The sequence below is a fragment of the Oncorhynchus tshawytscha genome, linkage group LG27, assembly GCF_018296145.1.
Source record: "Oncorhynchus tshawytscha isolate Ot180627B linkage group LG27, Otsh_v2.0, whole genome shotgun sequence".
Taxonomy (NCBI): Eukaryota; Metazoa; Chordata; class Actinopteri; order Salmoniformes; family Salmonidae; genus Oncorhynchus; species Oncorhynchus tshawytscha.
In genome coordinates, this window is record NC_056455.1 from 17,925,854 (window position 1) to 17,941,971 (window position 16,118).

The window sequence follows — 16,118 nt, forward strand, 5'->3', positions numbered from 1 at the left end:
TTGTTGGCAGCTTTTCCTTCACTCTGCAGTCCAACTCATCCCAAACCATCTCAATTGGGTTGAGATCGGGTGATGGTGGAGGCCAGGTCATCTGATGCAGCACTCTATCACTCTCTTTCTTGGTCAAATAGCCCTTACACAGGCTGGAGGTGTGTTGGATCATTGTCCTGTTTAAAAACAAATGATAAACCTACTAAGCGCAAACCAGATGGGATGGCATATCGCTGCAGAATGCTGTGGTAGCCATGCTGGCTAAGTGTGCCTTGAATTCTAAATAAATTACTGACAGTGTCACCAGCAAAGCACCCCCACACCATCATACCTCCTCCTCCATGCTTCACAGTTGGAACCACACATAGAGAGATCATCCGTACTCTGCGTCGCAAAAAGACATGGCGGTTGGAACAAAAAATCTCACATTTGGACTCATCAGACCAAAGGACAGATTTCCACCGGTCTATTGTCCATTGCTCGTGTTTCTAGGCCCAAGCAAGTCTCTTCTTATTATTGGTGTCCTATAGTAGTGGTTTCTTTGCAGCAATTTGACCATGAAGGCCTAATTCATGCAGTCTCCTCTGAACAGTTGATGTTGAGATGGGTCTTTTACTTGAACTCTGTGAAGCATTTATTTGGACTGCAATTTCTGAGGCTGGTAACTAATGAACTTATCCTCTGCAGCAGAGGTAACTGGGTCTTCCTTTCCTATGGCGGTTCTCATGAGAGCCAGTTTCATCATAGCGCTTGATGGTTTTTGCGACTGTACAACTTTCAAAGTTCTTGTCATTTTCCAGATTGACTGACCTTTATGTCTTCAAGTAATGGTGGACTTCCATTTCTGTCATCTGTCCGTTTCTGTCAGCTGTCATCAAGGCTACCTTGAAGAATCTAAAATCTAAAATATATTTTGATTTGTTTTTTTGGTTACTACATGATTCCATATGTGTTATTTCATAGTTTTGATTATCTTCACTATTATTATACCATGTAGAACATAGTAAAAATAAAGAAAAACCCTTGAATGAATTGGTGTGTCCAAACTTTTGACTAGTACTGTAAATACTGAATATATTATTTTAATGTATTATGTATTTTTACAATTACCATTCTTTCCAACCACTATTCATCAAGGATGCAGCTTATTCAGACTATAATAAGATCCTTATAACCAAGAAGTGGGGTTTCCTCAACATATTTCTTAATATAACAACAAGATATATGGGCCTTGAGGTTTTCTTCCACTAGAAAATCCATGGCAGCCTGAATAGAGGAGATAATGGTTCAAATGTATTAATAAATAATATTAATAATATTGCAATTAAAAAATATTACCAAACATGCAACTATTTTATTGTTACCAAAGACATCATGAGTCATGTATGGAAGCCAATTCCCACCACATACAAAAAAAGTCAATATACATATAGTATATATATATATATTTTTTACATTGTAACCTTTGTTTAACTGGGCAAGTCAGTTAAGAACAAATTCCTATTTACAATGACAGCCTAGGAACACTGGGTTAACTGCCTTGTTCAGGGGCAGAACAACATATTTTTTTCTCGTCAGCTCAGGGATTCGATTCAGCAACCTTTCGGTTACTGGCCCAACGCTCTAACCACTAGGCTACCTGCCGTGCCATGTTTATTTATTTGTAGCATTGTGTGGTGATTTCCATCTGTAAACTTGAGCACAAACTGATCAACTGTAGCCTACTGATAACAACCACAGCTGCAGGTAGCCAGAGAAGCCTAAGCACTCTGATTCCCTCTGGGCAAGGGAAACAAAGCAGTAACATCATGTATTTATAGCCTAAGCTATGTATTTGCAACCTAAATTATATATTAAATATAGACCCATTTATTTGTGTTAAGAGAAAATATGAATGTGATCAAATTTGATTTATATTCGAACTTTGTGCTGCTAAGCTACATAGACCTTTTTTAATCCAAAATGATTGACTGCAATTAATCAATCAACACAATAGCAATGGTTTGTTGTGTGATTTACTTTTTAATTACAGATGCAAAGTCCTACATGATGCAACCCTGCATAAAGCAAGCTCAGCACTGTTAGCTCTATTGACCACTAACAGTTGTTGTCTCTGTGTCTGTGTAAAGGACCAGGAGTCCTCCCTAGGGCGAGGACTTAATATCTCAACATTTTATAGGACACATCACTGCACGCTATACTCCTCTGTAAACTGGTCATCTCTGTATACCCGTCGCAAGACCCATTGGTTGATGATTATTTATAAAACCCTCTTAGGCCTCACTCCCCCCTATCTGAGATATCTACTGCAGCCCTCATCCTCCACATACAGCACCTGTTCTGCCAGTCACATTCTGTTAAAGGTCCCCAAAGCACACACATCAATGGGTCGCTCCTCTTTTCAGTTCGCTGCAGCTAACTTAGCGACTGGAACGAGCTGCAAAAAACACCCAAACTGGACAGTTTTATCTCCATCTCTACATTCAAAGACTCAATCATGGACACTTACTGACACTTCGTGTGATGTATTGTTGTCTCTACCTTTTTGCCCTTCATGCTGTTGTCTGTGCCTAACAATGTTTGTACCATGTTTGTGCTGCTACCATGTTGTGCTGCTGCCATGTTGTGTTGTTGTCATGTTGTGCTGCTACCATGTATTGTCATGTTCCTGTCTTTTTATGTTGTTGTCTTATGTCTCTCTTTATGTGGTGTTGTGGTGACTCTTTTGTCGTGATGTGTGTTTTAATGTGACATTTAAACAAGTTGGGCCCCATCCCCACAGGAGGCCTTTTGCCTCTTCGTAGGCCGTTCTTGTAAATAATAATTTATTATTAATTGACTTGCCTAGTTAAATTAAGGTCAGAAAAAAAGTATCTCAAAGTGTTGACTTATGTATCTCAAAATTTGTAGATAGTACCTAGAAATGTTTAGATAGTATACTCATTTTCTAAGGTCAAATGCAGACGTTTTTTAAATTCTCAATATCAAATCATTGCTGGGTAACTTGTTTTCAAATAGCAAAGAGCAATTTCTCAAGCAATAATTTTGCTATGACTGTCTGGGAGTGGTCTGAGTAGGGAGGGAAAAACTGAAAACTAGTTGTTATTGGCAGAGTAGTTTGGAACAATATTTAATTGGACTATTTACTAATTTACTGCCTGTTCATTTCACCCTGCAAGGCCAAAACTCCAGAATGACATTTCAAACTGTTCTTACACTAAAAGGGCATTATCATAATTTTCACAATTTCACAGATTTATTCAAACCTGTGTGGAAATATATATAAAACACAGTATAACACGTTTTGACTGCACTGGGCCTTTACATTTTTGGGGGGTGGCGGAAATGGGATTCCATAGTCACGACAGTTTACCTTTGACAGAAGAGCTGCAACACCTTTGCCCCTGAAAGACTCGGGTACATAAGTTGACAGTAGATCTACCTCCTTCTTGCTCGTAAATGTGTAGCGTAGCACCGCGCTATCCCGATGTCCTGTGCCAAGAGAGTAAAATGTTATTTATACGTGTAACATATTATATTCCCCACAGTCATGCGTTCCTAACTAGGAACCTTCCCAAGTGGGCCATGCATGAACACCGGCCTCGAGTTACTATAACACCCTGGTTGTAAATGGCAATCCCTGCTCTGTTTCACGCTCACCTTCGCCGTCCAGGTTGATAGAAAAGCAGAAGTTGTGTCGGTCATGTTTTACTCTCAAATCGGTGTTAGGACTCAATACACTAAAGGCAGACATATGAGTATTCAAAACCTTTACAGAATGAGGTGTGCTGTTCAATGCATAGACGCGAAAAATCAATTTTCGTAAAGCCATATCGATATTCTTGTTCAAGAGTCAGTTCTCGCTCGTGGCTGTGCGCAGTCTTTCCCAATGCAGTTCCATTGATGTCCACTAGCCAGCGTAAAATAGTTACTTCATGACTATAATGAGTTGAGATTGTAATTAAATTACCATCCACCTCTGTCACAAAATACAATTATGAGTCTTCAATTCCATCTGTAGGCTACAAAGTGGTCTCTTTACCAATGTTACATATATTATGAAAAGTAAAGACAATGAGACAGAGCTCAAAACAAGGTTTATTTCTAGGTTCTATAGGCCTAATATAAGGTTCCCAATAACACAAACAACAGTTTCCCTCATTTCTGCTATATGACAGTTCTACTGAAGCAAGTTGTGTACCTTATGAGATACCCAAGTTATTTTAGTTTACAAGTAAACATTTTTCCAACATCTTTTTCAGTCACCTGTGTCCATTCAGCATTGAAAACATACAAACATTTCAATAATCGTTTTGTCTTCTTCTCTTTTCATTCCGGTCTCAGCTGGTCCTCCATATTTGACAGTCATAAGTGCTGGCCCAACACATCATCTTATTCCCAGTTCTATGTGGTGTGTATCCAGAATCAGTGCCAATCCAATGCTATGTTGACTACGGCTCCTCTGAGTCTGCTAAAGCTGCAATATTATTCACTCCTGCAGCATTATTCACTCCTGCAGCCATCACAGCGAAAAATACATTTGGGAAAAGGGATCTGGCATAGATGGCCATCTTGGGGAGGGAGTGAGCCATGACCACCTCTCTCTTCTTGCTGTTCAGAATCTTCAGGATCTCACTGGCAGCCTCTGCTGGTGTGATGCCCATAACCTTCTGTTTGGAGAAGACTGGGAGGGGGAGGCGGGATAAGGTTGGTTAGAGTAGTCAGACCAACACAACACACAGTATTAAGATCATCAACTGAGACAGCAGGTTACTTGACCAGATGGACTTCTTGGTCTTTTCCCCAGGTGGAGGGGAGATGATGAAGGTGTGGTTGACAGTGCTGACAGAAATGCCATACTCTTGGACCTCAGCCCGCAGACAGTCAAAGAAGGCTTGGACCGCATGCTTAGAGGCAGCATCTGAAACCCAGCAGAAGCCAAATTCAGACCCTGATCTCCCGCTCATACAATTGTTCCATTATTGAGGGAACTCATAATGTACATCTAAATACCTTAATTCAAACTTCATCAAACTACATTCAGAAGTAGGCCTACTGTCGGTAGGAAAATGACTGAACTCACAAGTGGCACGGAAAGGCATAGCCAGCTTGCCCTGGATGCTGTTGACAAGAATCACATGGCCAGTCCTCCTCGACATCATGGATGGCAGAAGACCTGTGGAAGGGACCAATGTAACACAACTCTCAAACTCAAATTCCTTTTAACTGAGTTCAATTATGCTCTGTTATGATATAGTACCCTTAGCCACTGTGATAGGGCCAAAGTAGTTATTGTCCATAACTAGCTTGTCCATCTTCAGTGATGTGCTCTGTACTGGGGCCTTGACTTTAAGGCTGCTGTTGAGAATGAGCACATCCACACAGCCATAACACTCCAGCGTCTCTACGATCACATCTGGCATGCTGTTCATGTCACCGAAATCCACCAGCACAAGTTTAGGAGGGAAGGTCTTGGAAAGGGAAAGAGAATTTCACAATAATGCAGGACCAAATTACTGTAATATACAGTATGGTTATTAATCTTTAGGATATTCATGATCACTTTACAATTTATGCATTTTCATATAAATGCTAATAAAACATAACTTTGTATCAGGCATATAAAGACCATATAATTGCTCTGTTGGGTTTAAGAGTTATGACATACTTACTAATTTAGGGTCTGCAGCGCTAGTCAGGTTATCAGCAAAACCTTCAAGTTTTTCCCAAGTTTTTCCGCAAAGGATGACTCTAGCTTACCACCACCACAACAGGCACCAGCAGAATTGCAGCTGGGTCCATACTCTGGAAAAGGCCAATGGGAATATCATTTTCAGTAGCATATAGTGCCATGTTTTAGTGTTTAGTGAGAAAACTTGATAGTTTTGAATTAAAAATACAGGCAGTAAATGTATTGGTCAGAAGTATGCAGGGCATTCTTATAGAAATACACGTCGGTCTACAGTCCATTATATGATAGGATGAAAGCATGTCAAGATTAATCAATAATCAATGGATTGACTAATGGATGAGAAGTGATACATAGAATAAGAATTCAATTCAAATTCTATGGGTGATTATATGATCAAAGTGAGAATATTGAACATTCTCAAAAATGTATTTCATACCAACAGATATTCCAGGTCCATGATTGTGGTATCCAAAAGACCCTGTTAAAGACAACCGTTAAAGGTCCAATGCAGATGTTTTGGTCAAAAATAAGAAAAGAAATGCTTTTAAGAAAAGGGCAATTTATCAAATAAGAATTTAGCTAGGACTGTCTGGGAGTGATCAGATTTGGAGGAGAAAACTGAAAACTAGCTGTTATTGGCTGAGAGTGTTGGAGCTCTCTTTCTTATTGGTATATTAACTAATTTACCAACTGGTGATGTCACCGGCAGGCCACAACTCCATCCAAAACAGGCTGGTTTTTCAGGTGGTCTTTTCAAACAGCTCTTACACTTAAAGGCCATTACCATCATGTTCACAATTTCACAGTATTATTCAAACCTCATAGTGTGGAAATATATATAAAACACAGAAAAATCACATTTTTGAATGCACTGGGTCTTTAAGCCTTTAGTTACTCCATAACTCTGAAATGGAAACAGAAGAGACAGATAGTGACCATGTACTGTAGTGACAGAGCAAGTTAAAAGATAGAGCTTATGATCACTCTAATAAATGCTGTCTGGCTGTTTCATCAGAAGGAGCTAAACATACTCCTTGATACATGACCTCAAATTATGACAAAGGGTAAAGTGAAACCCATCTTCAGTTAGGACCGTGTCAATGTGAAGCATACCGAATATGTCAGACAGTCAAGGTGACTCAACATTTCATAGTTTATTCATACAGTATAAGATAGTCACTTTACAGTAACTTTCTTTCCTCAGATTACTATATCTTTGCAATAACCACCTACGACAATCCCAGTTTGTCCCATTACAGTTTAAGTGTGATTGGTCCACAGTATTTGTTCTACTGGGTGTTTTAATAGCACTTAAGCCACAGTTTGCCATGTACTGTACAGTGTGTGTCTGCCAAAGGGAGACTCCAAATATATCCTGACCTACAAATACTATAGCAACGTTATTTTCAAAAGCTGTACGGTAACATCAGCACAACTCAAAGATAAACTTAATAGATCCAAGAATAACATGAATGAAACAAATGCGATAAAGACACAATGTGAAAAAAAACTAGTAATCTAGTAAACTAGTAAAGACCGTAATCATAGATGTTATCCTGCCATCCCTACACAAACTACAATGAAATCAGAACATGGAACTATACAGTTACAGTAACAAGTTTCCCTGTGTCTCAACACAAAACGTGCAAATACTGTCCTGGCCGTGTGTTATTGGCTGACTGTCTCCATTTCACACCTATAGTATGGTTTGATATCATTCACACAACTGCCACTTACGGTTTGGGGTGGCTAGACCTCTGGTGGAAAAATGTCTGCTAGTATTCCTGGTTAGGTCTTCTCATTTGGGGCAATGTTCCCAGCCCCAGCCCATTCAGAGTGTAGCTCTGACCAGCAGTCCCCGTCCCCCCAGCAATAATTTGGGATTTGAGCTCTATTAATAGAGCACAGCTGAGTCAGTCATTTTCCATGCATGTTGTATACATGTTATGTTTAGCATGGCAAGGCAGCTCACACCTCCAGGAGGCAGGGGTCGTGGGGGAGATGGTGTCCCATTGCTAAGGCCGTGCTCTATTTAGCTCTGTTTTCATTTAGTGCACCACAAAGGATATGGCATAGAAAACAAACTGAATCACACACACACTCACACAGACGTACCAGTGAGCATGCATAACCTACACACACAGACAGAAAGACAGACACATACACACAAAGGGCCGGCTTACCGAATGGGTACGCAGGGCACGTGCCATGGGACCCCGACCTCCAAGGGACTCCAACCCTCCCCTCCCCCCAAAAGAAAAGTTAATATTATTATTTTATTTTGGGGCGTTGAGAGCAGCCTGGAGGTCAGGCCCCCCAGATAGCATATTATGAACACATTGGTTGAGGGCCCCCAGATAGCGCATTAACATGTCATTAGCCATGGCAAAATATATAGAATAGTAAAAAATAAATAAAAGCTTTAAAACTGCAAGATTTTCTCTAAGTCTCATGGCACATCGGCCCCAGATGTGCAGTCCAGTCCAGCCCTGCACACACACACACACACACACACATGCACTGTTTTGTCAGCTTCACAGCTTCTTTGAACTGTCTTATTCCATGCCAAATGTTGACCCAATGTCTCCATCTCCAACCTGTATCAAATAAACTTTATTATAAGTGTTGTAGAGAAAACATGTTACTATCTTCTCATCTTTATACTAATTAATCCTCACGTGGCATTCAGTTTCTCATATTGATTACGATTACAGGATTGACTAAAACTGTACAAAGTGGGATTGCTCTTAAAACGCTCCCCTTGCGCGTCGTTTCTATGATATTCCCTGATCTGCACACTGTTGGAATGTTTGGCTACTCTCTCATCTGGGTAGCTATGTTCTATCACTCTGTGGAATGGGTAGCGCAAGCAGTTTGCCTGGACGACTGGAAAAATCCATGGAGCCGTCTATTACAGTACTGTGCAATTACAGCTAGCTGGACTCTGGACAGTCTGGTCCGTCAAGGCAGTCAGGCAGATACAGAATATCATCGGTTTAAAATATTGCATTAAATCATGGCTGATTTTGAGGAATTCGAAAAACAGCTGAGCGAAAACCGACAGGGTGATTTCCCATTTTATTTCAGCCTTCAATTTTGGATGTGTTGCAATGGTTCTAGCTATCTATAAGCTTTTTGATAGCTAACTAACATTAGCTAGCTAACTAGCATGCATTGTTGTGGTTATGTAGCTAGTTGTCAAGTTAGCTAGATAGCTTTGCTAGAAGAGCTAGTCATGCTGTATGCAGATGTAGCTTATTTAGACTAGCTAGCTAATTTAACCATTAGCCACTTAATTTATTGATTAGCAAACATGGCATGGCTATAGTTCGAGTGAATTAGCTTATCTAACGTTACCTAGCGAAATTGATAGTTAACTAGCTAACTATAGCTGCACCAGATATCTATAAGATAAGCAAGCTAGCTATCCCAGACTGACTGATCAATTTCGTTTGCTTGGTCAGCTTGCAGGTAGGTTAGCTATATCTTGGTCCATAACAAGCATCCCACTGGAATGTTATGAACTCATTTCTGTCAAATCTATTCACATAGCTGGAAGCAGCTTCTGTGTATTTTACCCCGATCAAATTAAGTTTATTCAAGCGTTCATACTGGCTTATTACAACCCCTCTCTGCATGTTAGGTATGTCCGGTGTATTATAGTGACCCATTGTGCTTAATGATGCTGAAACATGATTGTATATAGCTACCAAAAGCTTGGCTTATGTTCCATGCTTTCTCTTCCCACCGACATAGAGAGAGAGAAGGAGAGACGCAAGAAGAGGAGCGGCAGTGGGTCTCAGAGCCGCAGTGAGAAACATCGCAGCTGGAGCAAAGACCGAGGCAACCGGAGCCGGGAGAAGCGAAGCCGCAGTAGAGACAGGAAGAGCCGGGAGCAGAGGAGCACCTCGCGGGATCACAAGAAGCACAGGTGAGTATTTAGCCCCTGGTACAGTACCTGGAGCCACTCACTGACAGAAAGCAGCATGTCAGGTATACTAAGGTGTTACCTTTGCCAACATGTATTCCGTTTACTCAGCTATTCTCCACGAAGAACAAGGAGGAAAAGGACCTGCAGATACTGGGATGTGCCTCCACCTGGCTTTGAACACATCACACCATTGCAGTACAAAGCTATGCAAGGTATCTGTCAGCTTCTCTTTGCCTGTGGCTAATATCCTACTGTAATGTTCCCCTGTTTTATTTATTTCCTGTTAAGTTCATACATGTAAGAATTAATTGTCCAGAACAGTGCCAGTTACTAAGGTTGTGTGAAGTTTCTCTTACTCTCTACTTTTCCCTTCAGCAGCTGGGCACATACCCACAATAGCCCTGCTGGCATCATCTGCCATGAGTGGGTTGGCAGTAACACCCACCCAAGTGCCCATAGTTGGCAGTCAGATGACTAGGCAGGCTCGACGTCTCTATGTTGGCAATATTCCCTTTGGTGTGACAGAGGTAAACTTCCTAGAGGACTTACGTTGTCTTGCACATTGAAGTGACAACTTATCGTATTCCACGAGTATTTTGCAGTTACTGTATGGGTTTCAGCTGATATTTTTTCCTTTATTTATTTCTGGTGCAGGAGTCCATGGCAGAAATTCTTCAATGCCCAAATCAGAGCATGCAGGCCTATCGCAAGCCCCCTAGCATCCCCTGTGCTTGCTGTGCAGATAAATCAAGGACAAAAACTTTGCATTCCTAGGGTGCAGGTTGCTTGTGATACTCTCCCTTTTATATGTTGGTGTGTAACATTAGTTGCCTTGCATAACTTACTTAAACTGTCTTAACTCCCTGTTTGGCATCTTCCTCTCCAGTTCCGGTCTGTCGATGAGACCACACAGGCCATGGCTTTCGATGGAATCATTTTCCAAGGTCAGTCGTTGAAGATAAGACGACCACATGACTACCGGCCCCTACCTGGCATTTCAGAGCAGCCTGCTTTTCATGTCCCAGGTTTGTACAGTGGCAACATGCTTTCTTAGTTATGTAGTTCACATTCATAGCACCAGTAGATATCAGCTACAGTACAGGTATATTGCAGTTGAACGTGTTTATTGTTGTTTTTGTCTCTCTAGGTGTCGTGTCCACAGTGGTACCAGACTCCCCACATAAACTGTTTATTGGAGGCCTACCCAACTATCTCAATGATGATCAGGTACTTCACTCAAACAGTCATTTCACATTGACAACACAAGCATACCTTACCTTTTTCATTTGTATTACTTTCTTGAACTGGTCACTGAAGTGACAGACTTACAGTATTCTGTTCTGGTTGGGTGGGGGAGAAGTGACCTTTGTCCTTTAAACTTACAAGCATGTTGAGGCCACAGGAGGTTGGTGGCACCGTAATTGGGGAGAACGGGCTTGTGGTAATGACTGGAGCGGAATCAGTGGAATGGTATCCAGGTGTATGATGCCATTCCATTTACTCCATTCCAGCCATTATTATGAGCCGTCCTCCCCTCAGCAGCCTCCACTGGTTGAGATACAGTGAGCTAAATAAAGCTTATAGGCACACGTGAATAAAACATACTAGGGAGTAACAATGGGAATAACATTTGGCCTAAAGTAGACAGTATGATCTTAACTGTAGCTGACGCTCTTTCCCTGGCCATAAGTCCATGGCAGGCATTTAGTAGTGTAGAGATGCTTATAGGAACTAACACATTCAGCACTGACAGCATTTGCTTCAGTCACACCCTGCAGGTGTGAGAGTGCTTTTGTGCTAAGCACAATGTACACCCTACCCAAAGGAGAAGTTGCTGTTTGAAAAACATTGAATAATTGAATTATAATTGAATATTTTTTCAGGTTCTGTTTTCATTGTGTCTACAATTTGGCCAGTGTTGTATGGAAATCAAAATATCAATGTAGTATTTATGTCTGATATTTGTGAAGATGCCAATAACTCCTCCTTTATGCTTAATGTGAACACATTATTTTTCACTCCATAGAATCGGCTCTGATGTGTTTGAATAAAAACTCAGCTAGTGATTTCATGATGGAACTAAATTGTGAATTAATATTTACACATATTATTTATGCATAATCATCAACCCAGTTTCAATCTCGTTCACTTGATTTCAGAGATAACAATAGTATCTCTATCAGATAAGTAGTTTGTAGTCACTAATGATCCCATGAAAACATACTTTTGAATGGGATAAATGCGTGACCACCTGCTAGCAGGAGCTATAAGTATATGAATGGGTGGGTTAACAGGCTTGATTATCAGTACTCTAGTGAGTGAAAAGTGTAACTGTTCAGCTGTCTGCTAATTTCTCATTTTAACCATGCTTATTTGACAAAGGTAAGCAAAGTCCAGTTCATAAGATGCAGCGAGGTAACATGTCCTAGATATCACAATATGCAGGCTTGAGTAAAATTCCTGGTTAAGTCAAATGGTTGCCAACAACTGTATTCCATGATTCCTCACACCAAACATATTAAGCCCTGACTGTGCTACATCTTCACTCCAAGTTCCAGAGAGATTGGGAAACAGTATAGTTCTGCAATGTTGTTGTGCACTAAATGAATTGGATTCTAACTTTCCATTCCTCTTGATTTTCTTTCTAAACAGTACCCTGATTGTACCCTGGTGTTTATTTTCTTATTCTTTTTTACTCTTGCAGTCACTGCTACTGCTTTGATACTCACAGCTCTTTCATTTTTGTTCCCCCACTTTGTCCCCAGCTAGGGGCCTGTAAGATCGTTAAGTCTGCGCTCATAATTTGTTCAGTAGTACTGATCTACTGCTGCCATGCCAACATGTAACACAAGGCAAGTAAGACATTCCGTTCCTCCCACGGATACACTCCTAGCCAGCAGGTTCCCTTCCTGGCTACTCTTTCTCTCTCTCCCATCACTCTTTTGAAACGCGTTAAGGACTAAATTAGTTAGGGGTGGGATAAAATAAACAGATACCCGATTAATGTTAGGTTTTGGGGTGGTTCTCAGCCTTAAAAATAAAGTTAAGACTGTGTTAACATGATGTACTGTCATGAAACAACTGCATTTTGTAGATGAAGTGATAGCCAATCAGTTTACTTTGATGATGGGTTCATCATTATTGGATTTTATAATCAGTGCACAATTTTCAGCACAACTTGTGTTATTACTGTTTAATAACTTTTATTATTGTTAAGTAAATTAATTTCTGGTAAAATATGAATCAAATGAAATACATTACACAAAGTTTGTTAATCCAGTTCTGTCTATCTGTACCTGTTAATGTTTTGTCATACAGAAAATCAGTCATTCAGGGCTCTTTCAAAAATCTCATATATAGTTTCCCTGGATTATTGTGGATTTAGTATATGTCATACTTAAATAGAGTTCATCTGTAAAACATCAGCCGTTGTGTGCATATACAAATTATTAACAAATTATTAACAAACAATTGATTTGCTTTGTAATTAAGCAATCTTAATCTCATCACACTGAAACTGATAAACATTCTACAAAAATTTTTTTTTTTTTTTTTAATACAAGATACAAATATTTTGTTTTCTTTGACCATGTCATTTATTGCACTTCTCCAGGCCATTCACCTTGGTATGATTTCTCTCCTCATGACTATTAAATGGAGGCTTAGAATTCATTCAGTAGAAAATGTGGTGGATTCATATTACCCTGCTTATGCCTCTGCTTGTCTTCATCTCTTATGCAGGTGAAGGAGCTCTTGACATCATTCGGACCACTCAAAGCTTTCAACCTTGTCAAGGACAGTGCCACGTCACTTTCCAAAGGTTATGCCTTTTGTGAATATGTTGACATCAGTGCGACTGATCAGGTACAGATGAGCAAATGCTATGCTTTCTCATGGTTATGGTTTATCATTTTTGGTGTCAAATCAATCTTGTTTTTAAGGTTCTATTCCATATTTGAAAAGTTTCTGTGTATGTTTGTCAGGCGGTGGCTGGGCTCAATGGCATGCAACTGGGTGACAAAAAGCTCATCGTCCAGAGAGCAAGTGTGGGAGCCAAAAACGCCAATCCGGTGAGCGCAGTTCCCTTATGCATTTTGAATAGCAAGAAACAAATGTGAGTACCAGCAGTCTAAATGTGTCTTCTGTCTGGGCTGTTTTCCTTCCTCCCACCTAGACTGCCATCATCGAGACCCCGGTGACGCTGCAGGTCCCTGGGCTGCAGGGACTTCAGAACTCTGGGCTGCCCACGGAGGTGCTGTGCCTGCTCAACATGGTGATGCCTGAGGAGCTGGTGGATGACGAGGACTACGAGGAGATCCTGGAGGACATCAGTGAGGAGTGCTGCAAGTACGGCAGCGTGCGCTCCATCGAGATTCCCCGGCCCGTCGAAGGAGTGGAGGTCCCTGGCTGTGGCAAGGTAAAAGGTTGAACTGAGGTTATTCAATACAGAATGAGACTCTGCTCTTCACTGTTGTTAAACATAAGTAATTGGTCTGAACAAAATAAAAAACTGTAATACACCACATGAAGTATGAATTGTTGTTGAAGTAACATGTATGTATCTGATATTTGGATCCTGATGAAGTTGATGGTAATTTTTGTTTCAGATCTTTGTGGAGTATGTTTCTACTGCAGACTGTCAGAAAGCCATGCAGGCCCTCACTGGCCGCAAGTTTGCCAACAGAGTGGTGGTAACCAAATACTATGATCCAGACATGTATCACAGACAGGAGTTCTCAGGGTAGAGGGGAAACAGGAGGCAATACATGGAATTAACTGGGACCTCCTCTTCCCTGCTTCCTCAAACCTGGTTTCAGCTCTTCAGTATCGTGTGTTCTCTCTCTAGTATTCACAGCTAGTACGTTGTAACCCTATCCTCAATTACTACAGTAGTACAGATTTTTGGGAAAAAATATTAGATTTTTACATGTGTCTTTTAGATACTCTAAGTGATATATTACACCAACAAAACATATCTGTGTGCAGTGAATGAATTGAATGAAATGTATACAAATAAATAAAACCATGCTATTTGTGTAGGATTCCCTTTGCAGAAGTAGTATGAATGTCATGTGTGCATAGATCTAAAACCAGACTGTAACATAGCCAGTGTTGCGGTCTTTCTTAACTCTGGAATCAATGAGATGATACAAAAGTGAAATGTTTAGATTTCTTTTCTGAGCACAAGCTTATTTTGTCTCTTAACTTAAAGAATTGTTAAGTCGAGATGAACCTATATTTGATAGCTATCATACTTTCACTGTGTGATTCTGAGAAGTAACTAACAGTGAAATGTTATTGTATACCCCCCCCCCAGAGTCAGATGAACTTGTGAATACCATGTTTATGTCTCTGCATCCAATATGAAGGAAGTTAGAGGTAGTTTCACGAGCCAAGTACCATAGACTCCCAGTCATTGAGCTAACGCTAGTTAGCAACTTCCTTCAAACTGCATGTAGAGACATAAAAATGGTTTCCACAGGTTCATTTCACTCTAGGGAAGTAGAAAACAAAATCCTGAAGTTTAAAACTCAAACACCTAAAACTTGTGTTAGAAAAACACTCTCAACACTAATAATTACAAAACAATTGTTTCAACAAAGTCATGATTTGGGCATTTTCACAGCGGTTTAAACCCATAACCTTGAAATTTGCAGATTGTTTTGTGTTCGTGCTCTGGATTAAGAATTTGTGTCATTTAGATTGTAGCATAAAATTACAAGGTCACAAAAATACCATACTGGCCATAGAAAGGGACATTATGCATAGTTTTTTTAATAAGAAATATTTGGTCATCCTACAGGAAAGGACAAGGAAATTTTAGAAGATGTGCTTTCAATTTATGTAAATAATGTATGTAGCTAATGTAATCCTGTGTTTTTGTTATCTGATGCTTTCACAATTGTATGGAAGAAAATTGGTTAATTTATTTTTACCCAAAGGTTTTTTAAGCTTCATGAAAATTGCAGACGTGAGTTGATCCAACATTGTCGTTGTATGACAGTAATTCATATCATTCATCATTACAGTGAGACTACCTTTGAGTGTTTTATTATGTACTGTGTATCACATACGATTACAACAAAAACAGTATGCTTCATTATGGGTACATTGGAAATCAGCTTTCAACTAAATAAATGCAGTTCATTGATTCAAAATAATTATAAATACTGTTTTTGTAAATGTGGTTTTGAATGTGCCAAAACTGAAAGCATTTTTATGTACACATCTAACCTGCCATTGTCATGCCTTGAATAAATGCCTGCATCTTCTGTCAGTCTATAATATCATTATTGTTGCTATGAAATAAGGCTGATGTCAATTTCAGGACAGGGGCATCTTGTGAGATCAGGTGAGGAAATGTGAATATACTGTGAACTCACCAGACTGATTATCATTTCAGCAATCAATCAGTCAGTAGAAGGCAGCAAAGTTGAGCTTTATCAGGCTGGTCTCATAGACTAGACATAACATATTAAACGAAAATCCAGGACACTCAAATTA

The 16,118-nt window shown here is 40.0% G+C and overlaps 2 protein-coding genes and 1 non-coding gene across 3 annotated transcripts; 1 reads left to right on the plus strand and 2 right to left on the minus strand.

Annotated features, from left to right (window-relative positions):
* Window positions 1-966: 966 nt before the first annotated feature.
* Window positions 967-3,882, minus strand: LOC112242965. Its single transcript, XR_006080120.1, has 3 exons — window positions 3,652-3,882; window positions 3,365-3,483; window positions 967-1,257 (listed from the first exon to the last, which is right to left on the minus strand). It is a non-coding gene; the product is annotated as an uncharacterized LOC112242965 (transcript).
* A 195-nt stretch (window positions 3,883-4,077) lies between these two features.
* LOC112234043 (dehydrogenase/reductase SDR family member 7C-B-like) lies at window positions 4,078-7,574 on the minus strand. Its single transcript, XM_042307565.1, is given in 8 exon segments — window positions 4,078-4,675; window positions 4,766-4,912; window positions 5,075-5,167; window positions 5,252-5,462; window positions 5,664-5,748; window positions 5,750-5,796; window positions 6,120-6,161; window positions 7,421-7,574. Coding segments are annotated over 7 exon segments (837 nt in total). The 5' UTR covers window positions 6,141-6,161; window positions 7,421-7,574; the 3' UTR covers window positions 4,078-4,442.
* Window positions 7,575-8,459: 885 nt separating this feature from the next.
* On the plus strand, window positions 8,460-15,887 carry LOC121841066 (splicing factor U2AF 65 kDa subunit-like). The gene is made up of 11 exons (XM_042307110.1): window positions 8,460-8,748; window positions 9,440-9,614; window positions 9,723-9,826; window positions 9,990-10,141; window positions 10,269-10,277; window positions 10,501-10,639; window positions 10,762-10,841; window positions 13,356-13,478; window positions 13,598-13,684; window positions 13,789-14,031; window positions 14,222-15,887. Exons 1-11 carry the CDS (start codon window positions 8,700-8,702, stop codon window positions 14,357-14,359), a joined length of 1,299 nt encoding a protein of 432 aa, XP_042163044.1. The 5' UTR covers window positions 8,460-8,699; the 3' UTR covers window positions 14,360-15,887.
* The last annotated feature ends 231 nt before the right edge of the window (window positions 15,888-16,118 follow it).